Source organism: Miscanthus floridulus, chromosome 19 (genome assembly GCF_019320115.1).
Source record: "Miscanthus floridulus cultivar M001 chromosome 19, ASM1932011v1, whole genome shotgun sequence".
Lineage (NCBI taxonomy): Eukaryota > Viridiplantae > Streptophyta > Magnoliopsida > Poales > Poaceae > Miscanthus > Miscanthus floridulus.
This window is the reverse complement of record NC_089598.1, coordinates 15,282,338-15,307,065: the sequence shown is the minus strand read 5'-3', so window position 1 is coordinate 15,307,065 and position 24,728 is coordinate 15,282,338. Positions and strand designations below refer to the sequence as shown.

Below are 24,728 nucleotides of genomic sequence, written 5' to 3'. Positions count from 1 at the left end.
CGTGGCAAAAAGAGCTTCAAGCCTGTCAGTTTTGAAACTCCCTGTTACCAGATGAACGAGTGCAGAATGCACGCATTCAACGCACTGGAGATACTAGTATATACATCTATAGTAACAGAATAACAAGTAACAACGAGGCCGTACCATCCTACTGCACAATTTAGCAATATTCCAATATATTCATTGAACAACGTACAGTAACTTGGATCTTTGCGTATTGCAAGGTGGTGTTCTATTAATTTTAGATAAAAAAAACATAATAAATTGGTATATGTACGGTAAGAAGGGCACACCACTAATTTGTGTTGTGCTGTCGGTTTAGGTGCCACCATCTCCTGGATTGAAGAAGCACTGAGCAGGCCCTCCTCATACAGGGAATGTCGCAAACTCTGAAGTCAGTCTCTTCAAATCTCCTTGAGCGATTCATAGACAGGGCTTACAGATTCTCTGAGCAGCCTTCTCTGAATGAGGTAAAAATGTAAAGCTGCATGATGTTATTTGCTCTTTGAAGTTTCAACTTAAAAATGTTATCATTACTCGTGTCTCGTGTCATTTGGGAAAAAGAAAGAAAGAAAGAAAATAAGTGTGAAATTCATAACTAGCCTATAGGCGGCTGCACTGGCTCTTTCCGGCATATTTTTGTTAGTCTGTTTTACTTATGCAGTACTTTCTCCATCTACTGACAGTGTCAAAGGTGCTTCTTTTAATACCCAATATGCAATGTCTATATATGAGCAAATTTTCCCAGCTCATGACGTTACTGAACTCATGCATATTATTACTCACTACAATTAGACAAATAAAATCGACCAAATCCTCTACAGGGGAATTTTCGACCTGTCAACGAAATCGACGAGGCAGTTTTACTCAACAATCTTGACGGGGAGGTCCCTGGAGATTTTCCTGAGGGTGTCTACATCAGAAATGGTGAGCTATACACTTAAGCCATGTAAAATACAGTATGAATTACTCCTCACAGTTGCATCGATGGGTTCCACATTCACAACACAAAATCTGTAAAATGTTTAGGAAGCTATCATCCAAGTAACTGATGTATAATTTTTGGATCTGCGTCGAAACTCAAAGGGAATATCCATCTCTTGATGTATTGTACTACTTTAATTAACAGGTCCGAACCCTCTCAACCCAACACAGACAATCGCAGATTCCATATTTGGTTCAACATCAGACATGTATTATGAAGGTCATGGCATGTTACATGCTGTGTATTTTAACAAGAGCAGTCTAGGAGAATGGAAGATATCGTACAGGAACAAGTATGTGAACTCAGACACCTTTCAGTTGGAGAGAAAAAAGAATCAAGTGCCTTTTGTGCCATCTGCTGATGGACAGCCCTATGCAACACTAGTTGCATTTCTTCTTAATATTGTAAATCTTACAGAACTTGACGGTAAAGGGTAAATTCAATTTTAATTGGTGAACTTAGTTGTGATAAACACTAATTTCTATGTCAGATATTCCAGTGCATTTTGTTTTCTTGGAAATTATAATCTCATGAAGAAAGGATGACACAGTATGAGTAGAAGATAATCTGCTTCATTAATCTTTTAGAACTCAGAAAGCGAATGATGGAACTCTTTATTTGTAGATGTAATTGCTATATCGGTTCTTCTGCAATGCCTGACAGAAGTTTTATGCATGGCGTAGTTGAGATTTGGAAAGGCTGTGAAGGATAGCGCAAATACTAACATATTTGAGCACGCTGGACGAGCTTTTGCTATCACGGAGAACCATCTGCCTTACGAAATCAACATCAATAATCTCAACACACTAGGACTTTATAACATCAATGGAGCTTGGAACCAACCTTTCACTAGTCATCCAAAGGTATGAAATGGCAGCTGTCAATTATTTCTCCTGCAAACTCCTTGCAAAGAAAGAAAAAATTGAATTCATTAATTCTAACCTTCATTTAAAAAGCACAAGTTCACACTATGGTTTACCAATCCACGGGCAAATGATTTTCAATCCACAAGTTCTCACTATGGTTCGCAATTTAATAAGCACACAAGAATGGAGCATTTTAAATGCTATTTAGAATGTGCATAGGAACTAACTTATTCAAGATTCTTATTAGATAACTGTAACTCTTCAACAACACATGCTCACATTATGACTTGTTTGTACAGAAAATTCATGGGAGTGGAGAACTGGTGATAATGGGGACAAATACTGAAAAGCCCCACTATGTGCTTGGAGTAATTTCATGTAAGTTGTTGGGAAATGTTAATCAATCCTCCATCTAATAGCTAAAATAATATACATCAAGATAGAAGTAACATTATTTAGGTTAGTAGCTGAATTAACTGATCAAGATAAACCATTCCAAATATGAATGTGAAAGATAAATAAATGGATACATTAATATCAAGTTTTCTTCTATCTCTGGCATTACCTTAGTTGCTCAATGATAGCATACACCACCAAAATTTGTGAAAGAAAGAAATGTCTTTCAAATTCTATTACAACTACATTTAACTATTGATCCCCTTTCACATGAATTAGCTGACGGTGAGAGGCTTGTTCATAAGGCTGATCTCAAATTTGAGGAAGGGAAACTCATTCATGACATTGGAGTAACTAAAAGGTATATGCTTTATTTTTGTTTAGGAGTCATTATAGCTTTCTTTTAAACATCACCTTTTCTTAAACCATTCTTTCATATTATAGGTACAATATTATAATGGACTATCCTCTTAGATTCGGCATATCCAGGACATTCTTACTGAAAGCCGTGAGTGAACTCCGCATGTATCATCTTTACCGTGGGAATAACCTTTTGGAGGGTATATACACTACAAATTCTGCCATAACAACATGTACATGTTTATCTTCAGATTTATCGAAAATGATATGAATGGAAAATCACGTATCGGGGTAATGCCTCGTTTTGGTGATGCCGAGTCCATCATATGGTTTGATGTCGAGAACCACTGCAGTTACCATTTATTTAACTGCTTTGAGGATGGAAATGAGGTAATTCCTACAAAATCTAAACATACCATGAAAAATATACACAAAAAGCATCATTATCCAAACTGCCCATACGAAAACATTCCTCCCTCTATATATGGATGATACTAATAACATGTATCAGGAGTTGTTCATATTTTCCTCTTTTGCTTACTTTGATAAAAAGCCTATTAATAGGTTGTTATCAGAGGATGTTGACTACTTGGTTCTATTATCCCTAGTGGACGCCATAGAGTTGACAAATCAAAATGGTATGGAAGGGCATTTCTCCAACCAGATAAGGATTCAGAAGATTTTGATCCTTCACTAGATGGCACTCTCTTTTCTCGCCCATACGAGTGGAGATTAAATTTGGAAAACGGTAGTGTACATGAGGGTTATATTACCTGTGAGAAAGTTGCAATGGATTTCCCTGTCATTAATGACAAATTTATAGGTATTCAAAACAAATATGGATATGCTCAAGTTGCTGACTCATTAGCGACTAGTAAAACAGGTAACATTCTTACTGTATAGAGTTCTGAAATATTGTAAAGTTCTTGTTGTCCAATCTTAGCATACACTTCGCGGCATGTGTTCATGTTGTTCTAAGTTATTTGAATCATCTCTAATGCTGTATGTAATTAGTTCTGTATAATGATACAGGCTTGTTTAAGTTCAAGATGATAGCAAAGCTACACTTCGACCTGCCAGATAAGGTTAGTGGTTATTAGTACCAGATATATATCTGTTAGTACATACTAAAGTATCAGCAAAATCTCCAGGAAAACAAACAATTGATCTCAGTAGAGTACCACGCTTTGCAAGAGAAACAATTCTGCTCTGTAGTTCAGTTTGTTGCAAAGGAAAACGGAATCGACGAAGATGATGGATGGATAGTCACTTATATCCATGACGAGGGAACAAACGTCTCTCAGGTAGTTAAACTATCTACTTAAAAATCATACAACACTGCATCATTATTTCTATGCATTCATTAAGTTATCAGATTTGTTGTCTTCTGCAGGTTCATATTATCGATGCAAAGAGATTTTCAGATGAGCCAGTAGCAAAAATTACTTTGCCTCAGAGAGTTCCATATGGTTTCCATGGGAACTTGTTCTACACAAGTAATCAGAGATGATGCAATGTTTAGGCCTTGTGTATGAATTGTAACAAGCCATTACACTGTTTGAATAAAATATTTCATTTTATGGTTGAAGGATCAATAGACTACTTATTAGGTGCTAAATTAGGATGGGCATGGATCGATCTATTGATCCCAAGGGTATCCGTTGATCACCCCATCCTCATCCTTAATTAGGTTAAATTACAGCCAGCAGGTTCATGTAGCAACTTCAAGAATGGATCGATAAGTTCAGAGATAATGCTCTGAATCTGTCTGTGATTCCCCTTGGTTCGAGTAGCACTATTATTTAATAAATACTCTGCCAAACGCAACGCAATCCATGTGTGCGCACGTTCCAATTCTGCCGACTCGATGCCAAATGAGATCGCCTAGCAGAGCCGGAGTGAGTATATTCCATCCTCGATTTCTCACTGGCGTTGCTATCACTCATCGTCATCATCCTAAAGAACAAAACATAGCAGGGACAAATTTAAACCTGCCACACCTCGAGGCTGCGTTCCATTGGCCAATGGCCATGCCCTCGCAATCCATGCATGTGTTAAACAAAACCCCAGCTGCATGGTTGCTGAGTTGGACTTGGAACACCAGCACCTACTGCCTATTTCATGTGTTTTTATTCCCACACATGTGTCGTCTCGTCTCACTTGTGACGCCCACTATGTACGTACGTTCGCCCCAGGCCGACCAATGACAATGAGGCCGTGTTACTCCTCTCCACAAGCCATGTTTGTCACGGCTAGCTCCTGGCGCGCCTTTATAGCTAAGGCCACGGCGCTAAGGCATGGGCACCTCACTAGCCATTGTTATCGATCCCTGTGGCTACGACGACGACGCCATGTTCAGAGCCGGCGGCCTGAAACCGACCACCAGCAGGTGCAGGTGCAGGTGCACCCACAGCCACGAGGCTCCAGATCAGGCACCCCCCTTCACTCCGCCAAATGCCATCAAGGTATCATGCAGTGATGCAAACCTATTTCTGATCCTCGTCTTTGTCAGCTATATACTTGTATAGTAGTGGGCTGTATAGTTAGCATTCATGCAGTGCGACAGAGCTGAGTGGCAAAAATTAACGAGCTTTAAGCCTGTCAGTTCTGAAACTCCGTGTTACCAGATGAATGAGTGCAGGATGCAAATACATTCAACACACTGCTAGATACTATACTATGGGGGTGTTTGGGACTCCTCCGCTCTACGTTTTTTAGCCAAACAGTTTCAGCTCCACGCACTATGCTCCCTTTAAGTGCTCCACAAACTCCAGGTTTTTGTAGAGCTGCTCCATGGTGAAGTTTATGGAGCAGAGTCTATGGAGCAGTCCCAAACACCCCCTATATACATCTATAGCAACAGAATAACAAGTAACAAGGCCGTACCATTATACAGTTTAGCAATATTCCAATATATTTTTATATATAGTTATATATACCTTGAAGGCTTGAATAACAGTAACTTGGATCTTTCGTATTGCAATGTAGTGTTCTATTAAAAAAACATAATAAGATGGTATATGTACGATAACAATGCCACACCACTAATTCATGCCGTCGGTTTAGGTGCCACCATCACCTGGATTGAAGAAGCAGGCCCTCATACAGGAAATGTCGCAGGCTCTGAAGTCAGTCTCTTCAAATGTCCTTGAGCGATTCATTGACAGAGCTTACACATTCTCTGAGGATCCTTCTCTGAATGAGGTAAAAATGTATGTAAAGATGCATGATTCAATTTGCTCTTTTTTTCTCGCTTACATTCCTTGCTATTACTTTTAAGTTTCAACTAAAAAATGTTATCGTTACTCGTGTCTCATGGCATTTGGGGGAAAAAATAGAAATGAAATAAGCCTGAAATTTAACTAGCCCATGGGTTGCACTGGCTCTTTCCAGCATATAGTTTTGTTAGTGTGTTTTACATATGCAGTACTTTCTCAATCCACTGATAGTGTCAAAGGTGGTTCTTTTAATAATGGAAAATGCAAATGTCTTTGAGCAAACTTTCCCAGCTCATGATGTTACTGAACTCATATTACCACAATTAGACAAATAAAATCGAGCAAGTCCTCTACAGGGGAATTTTCGACCTGTCAACGAAATCGACGAGGCAGTTTTACTCAATGATATTGACGGAGAGGTCCCAGGAGATTTTCCTGAGGGTGTCTACATCAGAAATGGTGAGCTCAGTTAACTCATGTAAAATACAGTATGAATTACTCTTTGCAGCTGATTCAATTTGGTTCCCGATTAACATCACACTACATTTAAAATGTTTAGGAAGCTATCATCCAAGTAACTGTATAACTTTTGGATAAGCTGCACTTAAAAGAGAGTATCCATACCTTGATGACTTGATTGATGAATTGAACTACTTCAACAGGTCCCAACCCTCTCAACCCAACACAGACAATCGCAGATTCCATATTTCGGTTCAACATCATATATGTATTATGAAGGTCATGGAATGTTACATGATGTGTACTTTAACAAGAGCAGTTTAGGAGAATGGAAGATATCGTACAGGAACAAGTATGTGAACTCAGACACCTTTCAGTTGGAGAGAAAAAAGAAATGATGTGGCTTTTGTGCCATCTGCTGATGGACAACCACAAGCAACACTAGTTGCATTTCTTCTTAATATTGTAAGTCTTACAGAACTTGACAGTAAAAATAATAATCAAGGGTAAAATTAATTTTAATCGGTAAAGCTAGTTATGAATTATGATAAACACTAATTTCTATGTCAGTTATTCCAGCATATTTTTTGGGCGATCATAATCTCATGAAGAATGGATGTTATAGTGTAGAATAAGATAATCCATTTCATTTTTGATCTTTTAGAACCCAGAAAATGCCAACACTCTCACGGTGCAACTGGTCAGCACAACACGCCAAAGAAGCGGTTGGTTGAGCCAGCCCGGGTTCGAGTCACGGCACCAACTTCTTAAGATGAAAATCAGGGGGACGTCCCTCCCCTTGGTCAAATCTTTTTTTAGAACCCAGAAAATGATCGGTGGAACTCTTTATTTGTGGATATAATTGTTATATCACTTCTTCAGCAATACTGACAGAATTTTTATGGCGTAGTTGAGATTTGGAAAGGCTGTGAAGGATAGCGCAAATACTAGCATATTTGAGCACGCTGGACGAGCTTTTGCTGTCTCGGAGCACCATCTGCCTTATGAAATCAACATCAATAATCTCGACACACTAGGACCTTATAGCATCAATGGAGCTTGGAACCAACCTTTCACTAGTCATCTGAAGGTACGAAATAGCAGCTGCTAATTATTGCTCCTACAAACTCCTTGAGAAAAAAATAAGGGGGAGACTTTGTTCTAATCTTCATTTTAGGATCGTTTACAGTCCACAGGCAAATGATTTTCAACCCACAAGTTCACACTATGGTTCACAATTTAATAAGCACGCAAGACAGAGCATTTTTAATGTTATTAAGAATATGCATAATATAGGAACTAAATTATTCAAGATTCTTATTAGGTAAGTAGGTAACTACAACTCTTCAACAACACATGCTCACATAATGACTTGTTTGTACAGAAAATTCATGGGAGTGGAGAACTGGTGATAATGGGGACAAATACTGAAAAGCCTCACTATGTGCTTGGAGTAATTTCATGTAAGTTGGGAAATGTAAATCAGTCCAGCATCTACAAGTAAAATAATACATTACAATAGAAGTACCAGTATTTACATGTAACTAATGTTTAAAAACACAATAATTTATTTAACAGCCTACTAGTAGCTGCATTAACTGATCAAGATAAACCATTCCAAATATGAATGTGAAAAAATAAATAAATGGACATTAATTAATATCATATATTCATCTATCTCTGGCATTATTAGCACTATCTCAGTTGCTCACTGATAGAATACACCACCAAAATTTTGTAAGAAAAAATGCCTTTCAAATTCTATTACAACTGTATTTAACTAACGATGCCCTTTCACATGAATAAGCTGATGGTGAGAGGCTTGTTCATAAGGCTGATCTCAAATTTGAGGAAGGAAATTCATTCATGACATTGGAGTAACTAAAAGGTACGTGTTTTATTTTGTTTAGGACTCATTTTAGCTTTCTTTTAAACATATCTTTTTCTTAAATGATTCTTTCATGTATAGGTACAATATTATAATGGACTATCCTCTCAGATTCGGCATATCCAGGACATTCTTACAAAAGCCGTGAGTGAACTCCTCATGTATCATCTATACTATGGGGACCACCTTTTGGGGGTACACAACAGATTCTGCCATAATAATGTGCACATATTTATCTTCAGATTTATCGAAAATGATATGAATGGAAAATCACGTATCGGGGTAATGCCTCGTTTTGGTGATCCTGAGTCTATCATATGGTTTGATGTGCAGAGCCACTGCAGTTACCATTTATTTAACTGCTTTGAGGATGGAAATGAGGTAATTCCTACAAAATCCAAATATACCATGACAAATATACATAAGAAGCATGATAATCTAAACTCCCATACGAAACTATTCCTTCTATGTGTAAGACATAATCTGTTGCTGACCTCTCACTCTTTGTTTGCTGCACAGCAGATTTGGCAATATGTCATTCTCTGTTGTCCTAGTTGTTGTAGCAGTAAGGTAATAAACCACCACTGATACATTAGTTGGTAGCTAATACATCAGCCATGTCTTGGTAGTGGACTGAGGTAGGAATTGTACTGCTAGTACTAGGAGTAGTTGGGGCTATACTCAGCCATGCTCATGTGTACCTTATAGTTGGTACATGAGTTGTATATACTCTACCTCTATGAATGAAAACAGGCAGTTCAGTTGCCACAACCAAAAGAGCATAGCTCTAGCCAACGCGGGTGCTTGTGCTGTGTGTGTGTCTGTGCTCACCCCTTCTTCTACCTCTAGCCATAGTGAGTGAGTGTGTGTGCTAGTAAGCTTACTGCTTACCTGTGCAGGGCAGTGAGGGACCAACAAGTTGTATCAGAGACGTATAGGTTCGCCTGCATCGCCGGACTAATCGCCGACGATGGCACCTGGCTCGGAGATGGGCGACAACAGTGGAGCCGCGGGAGGCGGTAGTGCTACTAGGGCTGCTCAGCCACGATAGGAGGTCGTTGTGCGCACGGTGCGGGACGTCAGCGGTACTACATGGCCACAGCTGATTCGCACCAACTATAGCGTGTGGGCGGTGACCATGAAGGTCAAGCTCAGAGCCCGACGGCTCTGGAATGCCATCGACATGGGCACCGACGTGGAAGAAGATGACATGCCAGCGATGGAGGCCATCCTCGCTACCGTGCCGACGGAGTAAAGGGAGCCGTTGGGGGCGAAGAAAACTGCTAAGGAGGCGTGGGAGGCCATTGCAGCGATGCGCGTCGGCTCTGGTCGCGCAAAGAAGGCGACGGCTCAGCTGTTGAAGCAAGAGTACGCCAACCTCAAGTTCAAGGATGGTAAGTCGGTGGAGGACTTCTCCCTCCGCCTACAGTCGCTCATCAGCAAGCTGGGAGCCACTGTGTCACCATCGACGAAGAAGAGGCGGTCTCCAAGTACCTCCATTCCGTGCCGATGAAGTACATCCAGATCGCTCTCTCCATAGAGATGATGCTGGACCTATCCATCCTCACCATTGAGGATGTGACAGGCCATCTGCGGGCGGTGGACGAGCGCATGAAGCAGGCCACAACAACAATGGACAGTGGCAAGCTGCTGCTGACAGAGAAGGAGTGAGCTGCCCGGATGAAGGAGAAGAAGTCCGAGGAAGCCTCCTCCAGCCGCGGTGGCGATGGCAAGCACCACAGCAAGGCTTCTTCGGAGAAGAAGAAGAAGAAGAAGAAGAAGAAGGTCGACCCTAACGCCTATCAGCACTGTGGGAAGACAGGTCATTGGGCAAAGAAATGCCCAAATCACAAGCAGGAGAAGAAGGATAAGGCTCATTTGGCGCAGGCTGATGATGATGATGAGGCCACTCTCCTGATGGCGACATTCTGTGCACTACACGACGTTGAGACCAAGAAGAAGGGAGAGGTGATGGCGGTGGAGGAGCACGGGAAGGCTATGAAGGCTGTCAACCTCGACGAACCGCGCACCCATGCCCACCTCAGACGTGTGGACGGCGAGCAGGAGCAGCGGTGGTACCTGGACTCCAGCGCCAACAACCACATGACGGGCTCCAAGACAGCCTTCTCTTAGCTTGATGGCAACATGACCGGCACGGTGAAGTTCGGTGACGGCTCAAGGGTGGCGATCCGAGGGCGACACCATCATCTTCAGGTGCCAGAACAGCGAGCACCTCATGCTAACGGATGTATATTACATCCCGCAGCTGTGTTCAAGCATCATCAGCATTGGCCAGCTAGATGAGCGCGACAGCGAGGTGCTGATCAAGGACAGCGTCCTCAGGATCAGGGACCGAGAGCAGCGGCTTCTTGCCAAGGTGAAGAGGTCTCGGAACCGGTTGTACCTGCTCGACTGTAAGGTGGAGAAGCCCATCTGCTTGGCTGCGCAGTGCACGGAGGAGCCGTGGCTGTGGCACGCCTGCTACGGCCATCTCAACTTCGACGCCCTCGGCAAGCTGGAAAAGATGGTCTGGGGGCTGCCTCACATCGAGCATGCAGACAAGCTGTGTGACAGCTGCCTGGCCGGAAAGCAAAGAAGGTTGTCGTTCCCGAAGACGGCGAAGTACCACACGGCAGAGGCCCTCGAGCTGGTTCATGGTGACTTCTGCGGGCCGATCACGCTGGCGACGCAAGGCGGGCGCAAGTACTTCATCTTGCTGGTGGATGACTACAGTCGGTTCATGTGGCTGCAGCTTCTGACCAGCAAGACCGAGGCAGCGGAAGCGGTCAAGAAGTTCAAGGCGCGTGCGGAGGCGGAGAGCGGCAAGAAGCCGCGCATGCTGCGGACTGATCGCAGTGGCGAATTCACCTCTATAGAGTTTGCAGCGTACTACGCGGATCAAGGTGTGGTGCGCCACCACACCGCGCCGTACACCGCAGCAGAATGACGTGGTGGAAAGGCGCAACCAAACAATGGTCGGCATGGCGAGGTCGATGATGAAGGCTAAGAAGATGCTGGTGGAGTTCTGGGGAGAGGCTGTGACCACAGCGGTGTTCATCCACAATCGCGCGCCCACCAAGGCCCTGAAGGGCAAGACGCCGTTCGAGGCTTGGCATGGACGCAAGCCGAATGTGTCCTTCCTCGGGACATTTGGCTGCGTTGCCATGTTAAGAACACAAAGCCCCACCTCGGCAAGCTAGAGGACAGAAGCACGCCCATGGTGCTGTTGGGCTATGAGGAGGGCAGTAAGGCCTATCGGCTCTATGGTCCCAAGGGAGACAAGGTGGTGGTCTCTAGGGATATAGTGTTCGACGAGATGGCTGCTTGGGATTGGGAGGATCAAGGCGCCAGGGAAGCTGCTGGTGTCAGCAGCACATTTGTTGTCGAGCACTTGGTGATCCAAGGAGGAGGAGATGATGGCGCTGGAGAGCAGGCTGCTAGAGAACAGGCTGCTGCTGGAGAACAGTCTCCACCAGTAGCGGCGCATTCACCTCCACCACAGTCCCATGCGACGGCAGCACAGGGGACACCCCCAATGGAGTTCGCATCACCACCCACCGACATCGATGAGTTCGTGGACGCTTTCCATGACGGCGAGGAGGTTCGGTTCAGGCGGGTGGACAACCTTGTCGGCGAAGGGGGAGCTCCTAGGCTGGCTAGCCGGCTTCTGGATGACCCAGAACTACTCCTAGACATCGATAAGGATTCAGAAGATTTTGATCCTTCACTAGATGGCACTCTCTTTTCTCGCCCATACGAGTGGAGATTAAATTTGGAAAATGGCAGTGTACATGAAGGTTATATTACCAGTGAGAAAGTTGCAATGGATTTCCCTGTCATCAGTGACAAATTTATAGGTATTCAAAACAAGTATGGATATGCTCAAGTTGCTGACTCATTAGCCACTAGTAAAACAGGTAACATTCTTACTGTGTAGAGTTCTGAAATATTGTAAAGTTCTTGTTGTCCAATCTTAGCATACACTTCGTGGCATGTGTTCATGTTGTTCTAAGTTATTTGAATCATCTCTAATGCTGTATGTAATTAGTTCTGTATAATGATACAGGCTTGTTTAAGTTCAAGATGATAGCAAAGCTACACTTCGACCTGCCAGATAAGGTTAGTGGTTATTAGTATTGTACAAAGTACCAGATATATATTTATTAGTACAAACTAAAGTTTCAGAAAAATCTCCAGGAAAACAGAGAATTGATCTCAGTGGAGTACCACACTTTGAAAGAGAAACAATTCTGCTCTGGAGTTCAGTTTGTTGCAAAGAAAAACGGAATCGACGAAGATGATGGATGGGTAGTCACTTATGTTCATGACGAGGAAACAAACATCTCTCAGGTAGTTAAACTGTCTACTTAAAAAGCATGCTACATTGTATCATTATTTCCGTGCATTCCTTAATTTATTAGACTTCTTGTCTTCTGTAGGTTTATATTATCGATGCCAAGAGATTTTCAGAGGAGCCAGTAGCAAAAATTACTTTGCCTCAGAGAGTTCCATATGGTTTTCATGGGAACTTTTTCTACACAAGTAACCAGAGATGATGCAATGTTTAGGTTGGTTTATGAATTGTAACAAGCCATTATACTGTTTAAATAAAATATTTCATTTATGGTTGAGGGATGAATAGACTGCTTAGGGGCTAAATTAGGATGGGCATGGATTGATCGATTGATCCCAAGGGTATCCATGGATCACCCCATGCTCATCCTTAAGTTAAATTACAGCCAGGTTCACATAGCAACTTTAAGAACGGATCGATGAGTTCAGAGGTAATTGTCCAAATCTGTCTACGATTTAGCCCCTTGGTTGATGTAGCACTATCAGTTAATACTGTGAACTGTTCATATAGCAACATTAGATAATGCTGAGGAATACAGCAATATGTCCAATGGTGATATCTGAAGAAATATAGTTATAACATCATCCCCTTGGTTGAGTTTCAAGAGTGATTTGGATCGAAAGGATAGAGAGAACAAAAGATCCCCACATGGAGAAAAGGCACAAATTAGGGAGGCAGCAATAAGCAGAATAATGGCCATACCATTGGCGATGCAACCAGGTGAATAGAGCTAGGAGCTTCACTGTCGAGCTGGCTAGCTGCTTCCAACCTGCTTTGCACCACTGTCTACTAATGCTGCATGCCCACTTGACCTCAACGGATGAGCAGTAAAGAACCTGCAATAGATGCTGGGGGCCTAAGATTAACATTCATCTTTTTAACTGGGGACAAAATCGACCACACATACCAGGTTCCAACCTAGAAAAGGTTGTCCTTAAGACCATGATCAGGTATTTCCAGGACATCAATACCAAGGATTTTTTGAGAAACTAAAAAAAAAAAAAAAAAAAAAGACAATGTGAAAGAGAAAAAAAAAAAAGATGTCAAGATTGGCAATGAAAAAGTACTTTATTGCACTGCATCCAGTATACAAGTTTGTTTCCGTATCTTCGTTGATTAAGGTTGGAAACTGATATGTTGGACATGCATTAGAACACAGATGAGTGGCCCAATCCTATTTTAAGGCACCTATGGCTCTACTTCTGAATCAGGAGGGCGTCAATGTTTCGCTTGCCCTCTGGACCTTTGCTATACCAAGATGAGACATAGTCACCATAAATTACATCCCGATAATTTTGTGGCTCATCCTTGCTCACAAGCTGTGGGGCAGTGCATATTTTCCTTGATTTTGATGGATCATAGAATGTTGCTACTGATAAGCGGGCATGGTCAGCATTGACAACAGCTCGATGAACTGAACTCTTGTATCTTCCATTGGTGATGATCTAGAGAAGGGTAAAAAACATGAGTAAAATGATTAAGGGAACAAGATTCTACATAAATAAAAATATTCATACAACACTTTGGTCACAATCCTCTGCAAAAGTGCACATTAAAGGTGGAGAGCATCACCAAAGGTCATAAAAAAAGGGCAGAGCAGTAAAGCAAAAATTGATGGCTAGCAGATTAAGGTACATTACCTCTGTCTGATCAGCCAGAATCACAAGGATGCCATCACGCAAAGCAGGAACAGGTATCCACATTCCATCCTTCAATACCTCGAGCCCACCAACATCATCTTGTATCAGAAGTGTTATTGCACCCATATCAGAATGAGATTGTAACCCAAGAGCAAGATCAGGTTGTGGACAAGGAGAGTAGTAGCTAATAGTAATATTCTGGTAAACTTCTCCAACCGCCTCTTGTATATAAGATGGTGGTAGGTTCACATTTTCTGAGATGATGCACAGCAATTTTTTAGCAAGATCCTTCATGCTGTTGCTGTATTTTGCAATAGTATCCCTGCAAGAAGTACATGGTATTATCTCACGTGTTATAGACAAAAAGGTAACATGCTGAATATGGACAGCGATGGAAACAGGATGCTTAAATATTTTATTCTTAGCAAGATGATCACTCATAGATTTCATATAATGATGCAGGAGCATAAAGTTAGATTCTCCAGACTGTGATATCATAGGAGTACTCAGCAGTCAGCACTATCTAGTATGCTATCAAAGAAACCAAGGCAAGGGTGTCACACTAAAGCGGCTATATTTTGATTGAAGTTCAAAAATTAAAATCAGAAAACTAAACATCCTCTGTGCTTTAGCAAGTCTTGGTCAGTTGGTCCTCTAGGCTGTGGCATGACCTGAATCTCAACATCTCGACAGAGACAATTAAAACGAAGACAGCACAATGATCCCCAAACCACTTTCTACTTGTCTCCACATCTGAGCTAAAATCCCAACATGTATTATGCTTATCAACTCTACCCTCTCATTCCTGTATGATTTTGGCATGAACAGAGCTGTAGTCGTAGCAATTGATGACTCATCCAGAGATGAGCTGAACAGACAGGCAGGATTTCCATGAATCACCTATAACCGGGGACGAAGTCGGGCCAGTGGGCGGGATCACGGCGGGACTCCGGGAGCGTGTGGTGGTCGAAGTAATCGCGCCAGTCGAGCACGGAGTCGTCGTTAGCGAGCATGCGGCTGCCGTACCCTTCCGCGGCAGCGCCCCTGGCCGGGTCGCAGGCGAACCGGAGCTTGTCCCCCATGGGCGCGCGGAAGAAGGCGAGCCCGGCCTCGCGCACAGCGTCGAGGAGCTCCCCCGGCACGCCGTGGCCGACCACGTGGAAGGCGCCCCAGTCCATGCACGCGGCGCGGACGGCGTCGGCGGCGGTGGAGGACGAGAGGTCGACGACCGGCACCGAGAGCGCGGCGGCAACGGGGGAGGGCGAGGGGGTCGGGCGATTCTCAGGCGGCTGGATGTACTGCGCCGGGAGGCGGGACACGCCCGTCTCAGCGAGGGCTTGGACGCGCGCCGGCGCGGCGGTTTCCATCGGAGCGGCGGCGAAGGCAGCTTAGGCGATGTTGTAGCGTGTGGTAAACGCAGTAATCCGAGATTCAGAGTAGACAATTAGACATTGAGCATCTTGTAATCTTGTATTAAGCGAGTTTTTTTAATAAAAAAAAGAGAGAAATATAAATTAATAAAAATTTTAGAAAGACAAAATATTAATTAAAAATAAGGGGCGTTGCGAGAATCGAACTCGCGACCTCTCGCACCCAAAGCGAGAATCATACCACTAGACCAAACGCCCTGTTGTGGTTAGTGGTCGAACTATATTTTATATAAATCCTCAAGTAAATGTGGAATCTAAAGAAAGTCCCAGGTCTGAAGCCGAAGACTGCCATCTTACTAAGACGCATTTACCGTTCATGCGTGCTGTCTAGATAGGATGTTGTGTAGTTTTCAAATCATTTGCTGGAAATACATCAAGGAGCGGTGAGTTGAAAGTGTTACGTGGAGAGCTTCAGGAATCAACACACAAGTGATGCAATTTTCAGGTCATGGTTGCAATTGACATGGTTATTATGCGCAGAGGTAGAATAGCAGGAAAATTTGTAACCGTGATTTTCAGTTCCTGACTGAAATCTAAGATCAGCATACATTGACTGTTATATTTGATCTATCAGGGCCAAGGTACAAAGTAAAACAGCATCATCCGTTCTTGTTATTGCCCCATACCCATAGGGATCAAGCTGGTGACTAGACAACCGATGTCACTCTGCAAAAATCATTCAGCAAGTTGCAAGTTCTGAAGCTGAAAGACCAGTACAACTACAAACTGTTTCCCGTCAGAAGAATGCATCAAACCTAACTACCGAAAACAGCAGAGCTGCTGAGTTTCTCTGAAACTATCTGAACACGAATGGAAAGAGAGCCAATTCTCATGTCGGTGTTTCTGGAGCAGCAGCACTTTTGAATTCTGAAGAGATGAACTGTGAAGGGATTGTCAGGAGTCCTGCCCTCATACACCTCTTGGGTTTTCCACCGGGAACCGCAATTCCTGAACAACTGAATTCACAAGGGAACAAGTAAGAAAATAAGGCAGTTACACAACTTAGCATGGGTAAACAACTTTTGCAGCAGTTCACTTTCAGTAATATTATTGTCTGACAAGTAAAACAGCTGAAACTTTCAGGAAACCAAGTATTGGCCAAAATTAAATTTAAATAACAACTTCTGAACTGTAAAATATGAACATATGGAACCTGTAATTTCTATATCTGTACCGTTTTAGCATCTGTGGAAAGGACTACAGACCCACTAGGAACTGTAAATGCAAGTATACTACAGACCTGATTTTGTTATCGTTCAACCGTTTCTTCCTATCTACAACATTTTCAGATTAATGCAATATCAACAAAACATGGAATTCTCTTCAAATAAGCATAACTTGATACTTGGATATATAAAATAATAAATACTAAGAAAATGATGCTGAATGCAGCTGCTATTCTACTGATCTCTTTGCACCACAAATTAGACCTGCAGAGTTATGCTACACATTATCCAAACTATGGTTTGTACCACATCAGTATGATCTACTGAACCTCTGTCACCATACAACCACTGGAAAATGCAAAGATCACTCACCCTGTGTCCCGATGATGAGGACGATGATGTCCACGGTCTCCTCGTTGCGAGGCAGGTCGACGAGCAGCGGGGTCAGCCGGCCGTAGCGGCCGTCCTGGACGCACATCAGGATGCCGAAGAACAAGAACGCATTGCCCGTGCGGCGCGCCACCTCCCCTCTCAGCTCGAACACGGAGCGGCCTATGAACTGGAACGTGCCCCAATTGTCCGGGAAGTTCCTGTAGTTGTCCGCCCGCACGAACCGTATCGTCAGCTGCAGCTGCACGGGCTCCTCATGCAGGAGGAACAGGCCGCGGAAGCTGCGTCGATTATTCTGTTACCATGGAACACGCTCGTGTTTAGGAGGAAACCAGGACAAGTAGACAACACTAGTTCCGAAACAGTGCTGAATGCACATTGTAATGGGAACAGGATGTTCAGACGCAGGCATTCAGCTTTAACCAAATACTGAAAACTACGAAAAATAGCTGAAATTGATTCGATCAAATATACAAATGCAGCAAATCTTAATTTGACAGAGCAACAGATGACAGACAAAAATTCTATAGATACATATATCATTGTTGATTGTTGGGTAAAAGTAAAATCCTAAGAATCAGCTCCTAAAGTTTAGATTACTGAAAGCAATGGGAAGGCGAATAGGACCAAAAACACCTCCCTCCCTAGGCTCCAAATGCAGGGGTGCAAGGATTCAAGAAACCAGAACTCTGTCTCCCTAGGAGCTGGACCTACAGGAACATGATTCAAAAAAAAAAAATTGACGTTGAACATGATTCAATTTTTTGGGCGAGAGAATTGGTAATCTTGGCACAGAATTGATCCAGGACTGCAGAAAAGAAATAATCACATTTGGCAGTTCTTGGAAAAACCGACGGAAACAAAGCAACATCCAGCGCTGGTGCTTCAAGCACAGGTTCCACAAATCGGAATTGTGGGTTCCATCCAAGAACCCTGCTCCGCCCAAACCAATGCGAGGAGCCGAGTCGAGGGGGTGCAAGGCAATAGGGGTCTCGGGACGGGCGAACTCACCGGAGTCCGCGCAAGTGCTGGCGGATTGGGGCTCGTGGGGATGGTCTCGACCTTCCAATGTATCATCGTGCTCTGGTTGTCGACGTCGTCGACGGAGACGCGGAGACGCCGCTGAGCTAGAGGCGGTACCTGCCGTTGGCGCGGAGGAGGCGGTTGGAGACGTGGCGCAGGAGGATGTAGCCGGCGTCCCCGGAGCCGACAACCTTCCACAGGATGGGGTCCACGTCCTGTTCGTAGTCGCCCAGGTCGACGCGGAGGCCGAGGTGGCGAGGTAACGCCCGTAGGCGGCGCTGTGGAGGAGCACGCTGGTGGAGTCGTCCTGCAGGATGCGGTGCACCGTCCACGCCGCGTTCATCGTCCTGCGGCGCCAGCGGCGCAGGGACACCCCCATCCCGTCCTCGTCGGAGTGGAGGTACCCTCCGTGCACGCGGCTCCGCAGCCGCACGTGCGCCCCGTCGGGGAACTGCTCCATCGCCGCCGCCGGTGGTGGTGGTGGTGTTCGCGGCGCGGCGCGGGCGGCGGACGTCCGGCGGCTAGCGAGTAGCGATTGGGTTTCTTGGCTCTGGTGCTTCTTCGGCTGCGGGGACGGGGGCGGGGTGGCGGACGGCGGCGAGGGAGTGGGTTTTATCGGCGCTGTTGCGAGGGGGAAGAGAGAGCAGAGCAAGTTCGTTGGGGGGACGGTTACGTTTGGGCGCCGAGGTGGGGCGGGCCGGGGAATTTCAAGGCGAGCAGCCGATGCAATGCTTCCCGTTGAGTCGCAACGCAAGCGGAGGTCAGTTGTTCGCTGTCTCCATTGCCACTGACAGATGGGGCTGGATCGGTGAGTTTGACCAATCGCCTGCCCACTGGCACGTGGGGTCCACAAATGTGTACGACACAAACTCCGGAACCGTGGAACGCACGCGCGCAGCTGCAGCCGCAGCCGCGCCGCTCGGCGCAGGGTGGCAACCGTGGCAGGGCCTCTGCCAGCACAAGCACCACTCGCCGCATCCGTTCCATTCTGGAACCTCGCTTGGCGAGCGTGGTATCCACTACCGGCGTCCGGCGGCCATCGGCAGCGGCGCCAGGGCATCCGCGCATTGCTATGGACGAGGCCACAGTTTTAGATGAGTTCGGTTGCTCTTCGTTCTCCTCGGACAAATGCTGCCGGCGCAGTAAGTTAACGAAGTTCCTCGCAGGGCGTCACCACAAAATGATACAACAGTGGCTTTCAGTTCATGACTAAAAGCTAAGTTCAGAAGAAAAAAAATGACTGTAAACATTTGATGTATCAGGACCCTGGTTTATCATACAATAGAGATGAAGATGGTGATCTGTAACTACAACCAATGAGACTGTACAATATCGTTCAAGCATTAATTCCACATAATGCTGCTCTTACCAATTTTTAAGTTTTGATTGAAACTCAAGGGCCAATTCAAACCCCTTCAGGTCAGCAGAACCTACCAATACCAAACCTACTACCGAAACATAAGGAGTTCCTGACTTTTCTGAAGCTATCAGAACAGAAGAAATACAGCCAGTTCTTATCCCAATGCATCTGATGCAGCTTGTACACTTGGTTTTCTGAACAGATGGATTGTTATGTCGTTGTCAGCAATCTTCCTCTCCCTCTCGTGGCCTACCGGGCACTGGGTATTCCAACTCCAAAGCCGCTGAATTTGCAAGGAAACAAGTAAAATCAGGGATACAGTTAGACATTAGGCAGCGTGGATTGGTGATTTGGTGCTGCAAATGTTTCAACAGTTCAAAATAAGACATCAACATATAGGTTGACAAGTGGAAAAGCTGAAATTCCTGGACACTTTAAACTGCAACTTTAATACAACCCATTCCCCATGAGGATTGGAGTTTCACCCTCAATCACCTCCAATCCCCATGGGGAATGATTGATCCAAACTAGCCCTAAAGAACCCAAAAGCCTGGTTACATATTCAGAAACTATATATTAAAACAGCAGAAAGTCTCTGAACATCTGAGCTATGATACACACTATTCAAGTTAGATTCGATTGTCATCAGTAATTCAGTACAACACTATGATCTACGGAGTGCTGAACAAGAAGTCCACTGGTCCCTCAGACCCTCACAACTAATTCAAAACTACAGAGCTACTCTTAGTTAGAGTTCCTTAGCGTAATACAGTACACTGTGGTGCCTAATACGACTAAAGCACACACCATTCAAGTTAGTGTATCAACTATCAGCAGTGAAATCAACTGAAGACCTTCCATGAGACAGAAAAGAGATAACAACTGCTGAGCAGAGTACTGAAGAAACTGCGAAGTGTCTCACCTGGTGACCCGGTGGTGAGGACAACGATGAACATGGGAACTTCGTTGCGAGGCAGGTCGGTGATCAGAGGGATCAGGCGCCCCTGGGCGCCAGCCCGCACGCACATCGTGATGGCCAAGTAGTCGTCTTCGTGCAGGTTGTTGGCCAAGGCGAGCCTCAGTTGGAACACGGACCGGCCGCCGAACCAGAACATTCTCCTAGCGAGCGGGTCGAAGTACTCGAGAGTTTCCGCCCGCACGTACAAGATCATCCGCCGCCCCCGTGGAGGATGTTCCTGTTGCGATGGAGAACAGGTTGACAGGTGTTTAGGAAACCAAAACATGCTGATGAATCTGAATACACGTCGCAATGAGAACAAGATGTTCAGACCTAATGCATAACCATTCCATCCAAACAAAAAGAAAGCTGACTAATCCTAATTGTTATCTGGCCAAGAACTGACAACTAAGATGATTGTAGAGCAAATTGTTCCAGTATATGGTCATCGTCGGACAACTAAGATGATAACATGAATAGACCAAATTGTCCCAGTATATGCATCACCGGAAAGAATCCCAATGGTATGCTGCAGACAGGATACAGCAGACAAGACAGTAACAAGGACTCAACAGCTTACTCAGCTAACGAAGAATTCACACACTTTGAGCACAGCATGAACTAACGAAGAAAAGACAGACCTAAATTCGTACAGCAACCATAATTGTTAAACTACGTTATCAGTGGCATTTTCCAAGAAGAATCGCACAATTAATTTCTAGAATAGGCGCCAGTGGATAAAAAGGAAGGAAACGAGAAGACGTGAAGGACATATCTGATCAAGAATTGCTCTGTAGACTGAAACTAATGCAGAGGAACAAGAATTCAAGAACCCAGCATCACTGCTCGATGGGAACGGCGGAACGCGGCCTAGAGAATTAGAAACTCTGAGCGAAAGAAGTGCTCCAATGATCGACATCTACTTCAAAGGCTGAATTCAGTAACTGCCAGCATCATCAGTAACAAATGAGGAAAAACTTGCAAGAATGGACCGACTACAAAATCGCAGAACGAACCGATAGATTCCAAGAGCCTGCTCCCGCCCAAATCAATGCAGAGGAGTTCCAACTTCCAAGGAGAGGGAACGGCGAGCTCACCGGAGTTGGGAGTGGAAGACCCGGCGGTCCCCATCTCGTTTGGACGAACTGGACCACCCAATGCATCATGCTGCTCTGATCGTTGACGTCGTCGACGGAGACGCCGTTGTTCCAGCGGCGGTACTTGCCGTTGGCTCGGAGGAGGCGGCTGGAGACGTGGCGCAGGCGGACCACGAAACCCCCGACCGTCACCGCCTCGGCCTGCCAGGCGACGTCCTCCTGCTGCGCGGTGGCGTAGGCGCGCTGGATGGCGCTGTGGCCGCGGTGGCCGCGCGGGGCCAGGCCGGGCGAGACCGCGAGGTACCGGCCGTAGGCGGAGCAGTGGAGGAGCACGCAGGTGACGCCGTGGCGCTGGACCCGGTGCGCCTGCCACACCGTGTTGAGGGACTCGTGGCGCGCGCTCAGGGAGACGCCGTGCCCGTCCTCGTCGGCGTGGAGGTACGTCCCCCGCACGCGGCTCCGCAGCTTCACGTACTGTCCATCGTGGAAGAACTCCATCGCCTCCCGCCGCGCTGCTGCTTCTGCTGCGGGGGCGGAGGCGGCGGACACGGCCGACGGCGGCGAGCGGGTGGGTTTATTGGCGCTAGCTGTTGCAAAGTTCGTTGCGGCCGTTAAGGTTTGGGAATTGGGATTTGGGAGCCGAGGCAGGGCGGGCCGGGGAATTTCAAGGCGATGGCCTCTTGCCCTCTGGTGGAGTCGCATCGCATGCCACCTCCGCTGCATGTGCCAATGACACTGACTGTGCGCCCAGTATCGGGGCACGCCTACGTGTCACCGGACCAGCACTCCGGGTTGCACAGGTGGGGCCCATTAACACGCCGACGCACTAGCTGTAGCCTGTGTAGCCTGTAGCCTGATCGATGGAGTAATGCTGTACTGTTCACTTGCCTGACACAGATGATCAATGGAGTTCAGCCTCTCCATTCTTGCCTCCGTTTACAAACTAAATCCAATTTTTCTGCTGCAGAGTTGATGGAGCCAGAGTTGAGAAATGCATCACTTGTGACTTTGTTAGGAAACTATCTTTTGTTCAGCTATACGAGGAATCGGGGATACTGAAACCGGGGCTGCATCAGAATTCAAAAGTTCAGAACACAGCCAACCGAGTGAAATTGGTGCTGCCAGTCTAACAATGTTTGTTGCCCGCAAGTCTTCATCGTTCTGCCGGCCAGGTATGCAGAAACGATGAAGCTTTTGTCATTGACCGAATTTTGTACAATTTAGCCATTTTTTTTGAAAGTTTCTCACAAATAGATCCCTGGCGGAAAGAATTCAGGAAATTGACCCTTAGCTCGGCGCCAATGATGCTGGCGCCGAGCTAGGCGCCAGCGTCTCTGGCACCGAGCTCCTGGGCACGATCAATGACCTGCCAGGGGCTCGGCGCTAGAGTGACTGGCGCCGAGCTCGGCGCCGTAGATCTTGGCGCCGAGCTCGGAAATATCTAACGGGCTCGTGTCTTTCCTCTCTTCTTCTCCCTCTCGCCCTAGCCGCGCACTGCCGCCGACGCCGCCGCCTTTGCCCGCGCCACCGCCGCGCTCGCGCCTGCGCCTGTTCCCGCGCCGAGCCCGCGCCCGCCACCGCCCCCGCCCCCTCAGCGCCACGCCCACGCCGCCACCCCGCGCCACCGCGCCTGCTCCCGCGCCCGAGGCCGCCCCCCGCCCCGCGCCTCGGCGTGCTGTAGCGCTGCCCCCCCCCCCCGTGCCGCGCTGTTGCCCGTGGTTGGCCGCCACGCCACGCCGCGCCACGCCGCCTCCGCCGCCTTCCGCCGCCGTCCTCGCCTTGCCCTCCACCGTCGACCTCGGCCGCGGCCCGCCTTGCCGCCCTCCACCGCCGGCCTCGCCCCGCCTTGCCGCCGTCCACCGCCGGCGTGCCTCCCTTGCCCGTCGAGCCAGACTCGCCGCGCGTAGCCCCGGGCATCCCACGCCCGCCGCGCGCCACCGCTGTCGTCTGCCGCGCCACCGCTGGCCCGGATCTTCGGCCTGACCCATGCCCATCGTCCGCCGGCCCGGAAAGGTAAAAATTATGAATATGTAATGTACCTACTTAGTTGACATTTGTTATTTATTAGTTAATATGATGACTCAGGTAGTTGATTTAGTTAGTGATCTAGTGAGATATATATGTAGATAGATAGAAACTTAGACACATAGGCACATAGATATAGTTAGATAGCTACTTAGATATGTAGTTACATTTTTAGTTGTCTATATATGATCTAGTTATTTAGTGAGTACACTGTAAATATATACGTAGTTATTATCTTGATTACTTAGTTTGTAGTTAGAAAGTACTTGTTAGGTACTATCGTCTAATTTGGATTAAAGGACATGTGTTTCGTTAGGTGTTTGAATTAGATGAACAACCTAGTGACCATATATCATAGAGACACCGTTGAAAATGATCGCTATGGATATGTTGAGTTTCTTGACATGCAAAGCGTGCCTATGCTATTCAATGATAGGCCTTCATTTAGTGACATGGTTACAAGGGCTCGGGAGGAGTTGTATTGCCTTGGAGATGATGGCATTGCAGTTGATGGTGTACTGCACCTAGGTTGTCCTCCGAACATCTTTAGGCGAATGATCTCAATTAGTTGTGCGGATCAGTGGAAGAACTATGTAAGATCGGCTATGAAGAGCCAGCTGCAATGTTTAGACGTGGTTGTGTGTCGGGTGTTAGTTGATCCCATCCCTCATGGGTTTACCCTAGCAATGGATCATCAGGCATACATTGACCCTCCTGTTCTGGAACCTTACCTACATGTGCAGATTGCACCTATGGTTCCCGATGCTCAATCTGCCCTCAATGCGGTATTTAAAGATGGTTGTCAGACTCATTTTTCCGTGGTAGATCCTCCTTATGAGATCCATTTGACACAGAATCATCCGAGTAAGTGTCTTAACCGTATGGTTTTTGGGAGCTTACCTCGTTCCTTACATTTATTTCTTTCATTCTTTCCTCATTTCTTTAATGATGTTGCAGGAGACATTCCTGAGAATGTGGATGTGCCCCCTATTGCTGTGCAAGTGCACTTTGGAGATGGATTCCGTGGGTCAAATAGTGTTGAAATTATGCATGATTCGAAGCCATATGAGATGGCTAGGGCTCTTGATTCTGATGATGATCGTCCTGTTGGAG

General features: G+C 45.9%; 2 protein-coding genes, 1 non-coding gene and 2 pseudogenes across 4 annotated transcripts; 2 read left to right on the top strand and 3 right to left on the bottom strand.

Moving 5' to 3' along the window:
- The first annotated feature begins 318 nt into the window (after window positions 1-318).
- On the top strand, window positions 319-4,117 carry LOC136525621 (carotenoid 9,10(9',10')-cleavage dioxygenase 1-like; annotated as a pseudogene).
- LOC136529426 (jasmonate-induced oxygenase 4-like) lies at window positions 1,829-15,602 on the bottom strand. Of its 2 annotated transcripts, none has more exons than XM_066522499.1 (5): window positions 15,067-15,602; window positions 14,167-14,488; window positions 13,434-13,971; window positions 13,229-13,362; window positions 1,829-1,888 (listed from the first exon to the last, which is right to left on the bottom strand). In XM_066522499.1, exons 1-3 carry the CDS (start codon window positions 15,531-15,533, stop codon window positions 13,723-13,725), a joined length of 1,038 nt encoding a protein of 345 aa, XP_066378596.1. In that variant the 5' UTR covers window positions 15,534-15,602; the 3' UTR covers window positions 1,829-1,888; window positions 13,229-13,362; window positions 13,434-13,722. The 2 variants fall into 2 exon arrangements, with proteins under 2 accessions (XP_066378596.1, XP_066378597.1); XM_066522500.1 differs by lacking the exon at window positions 1,829-1,888 and adding an exon at window positions 5,611-5,802.
- LOC136525620 (uncharacterized) lies at window positions 4,958-13,343 on the top strand (annotated as a pseudogene).
- A 120-nt stretch (window positions 15,603-15,722) lies between the features above and the next one.
- Window positions 15,723-15,794, bottom strand: TRNAP-UGG (transfer RNA proline (anticodon UGG)). Its single transcript has one exon. It is a non-coding gene; the product is annotated as a tRNA-Pro (tRNA).
- A 7,154-nt stretch (window positions 15,795-22,948) lies between these two features.
- LOC136525619 (uncharacterized) lies at window positions 22,949-23,584 on the bottom strand. Its single transcript, XM_066518549.1, has one exon. The coding sequence runs from the start codon at window positions 23,582-23,584 to the stop codon at window positions 22,949-22,951; it is 636 nt and encodes a 211-aa protein (XP_066374646.1).
- Window positions 23,585-24,728: the final 1,144 nt, after the last annotated feature.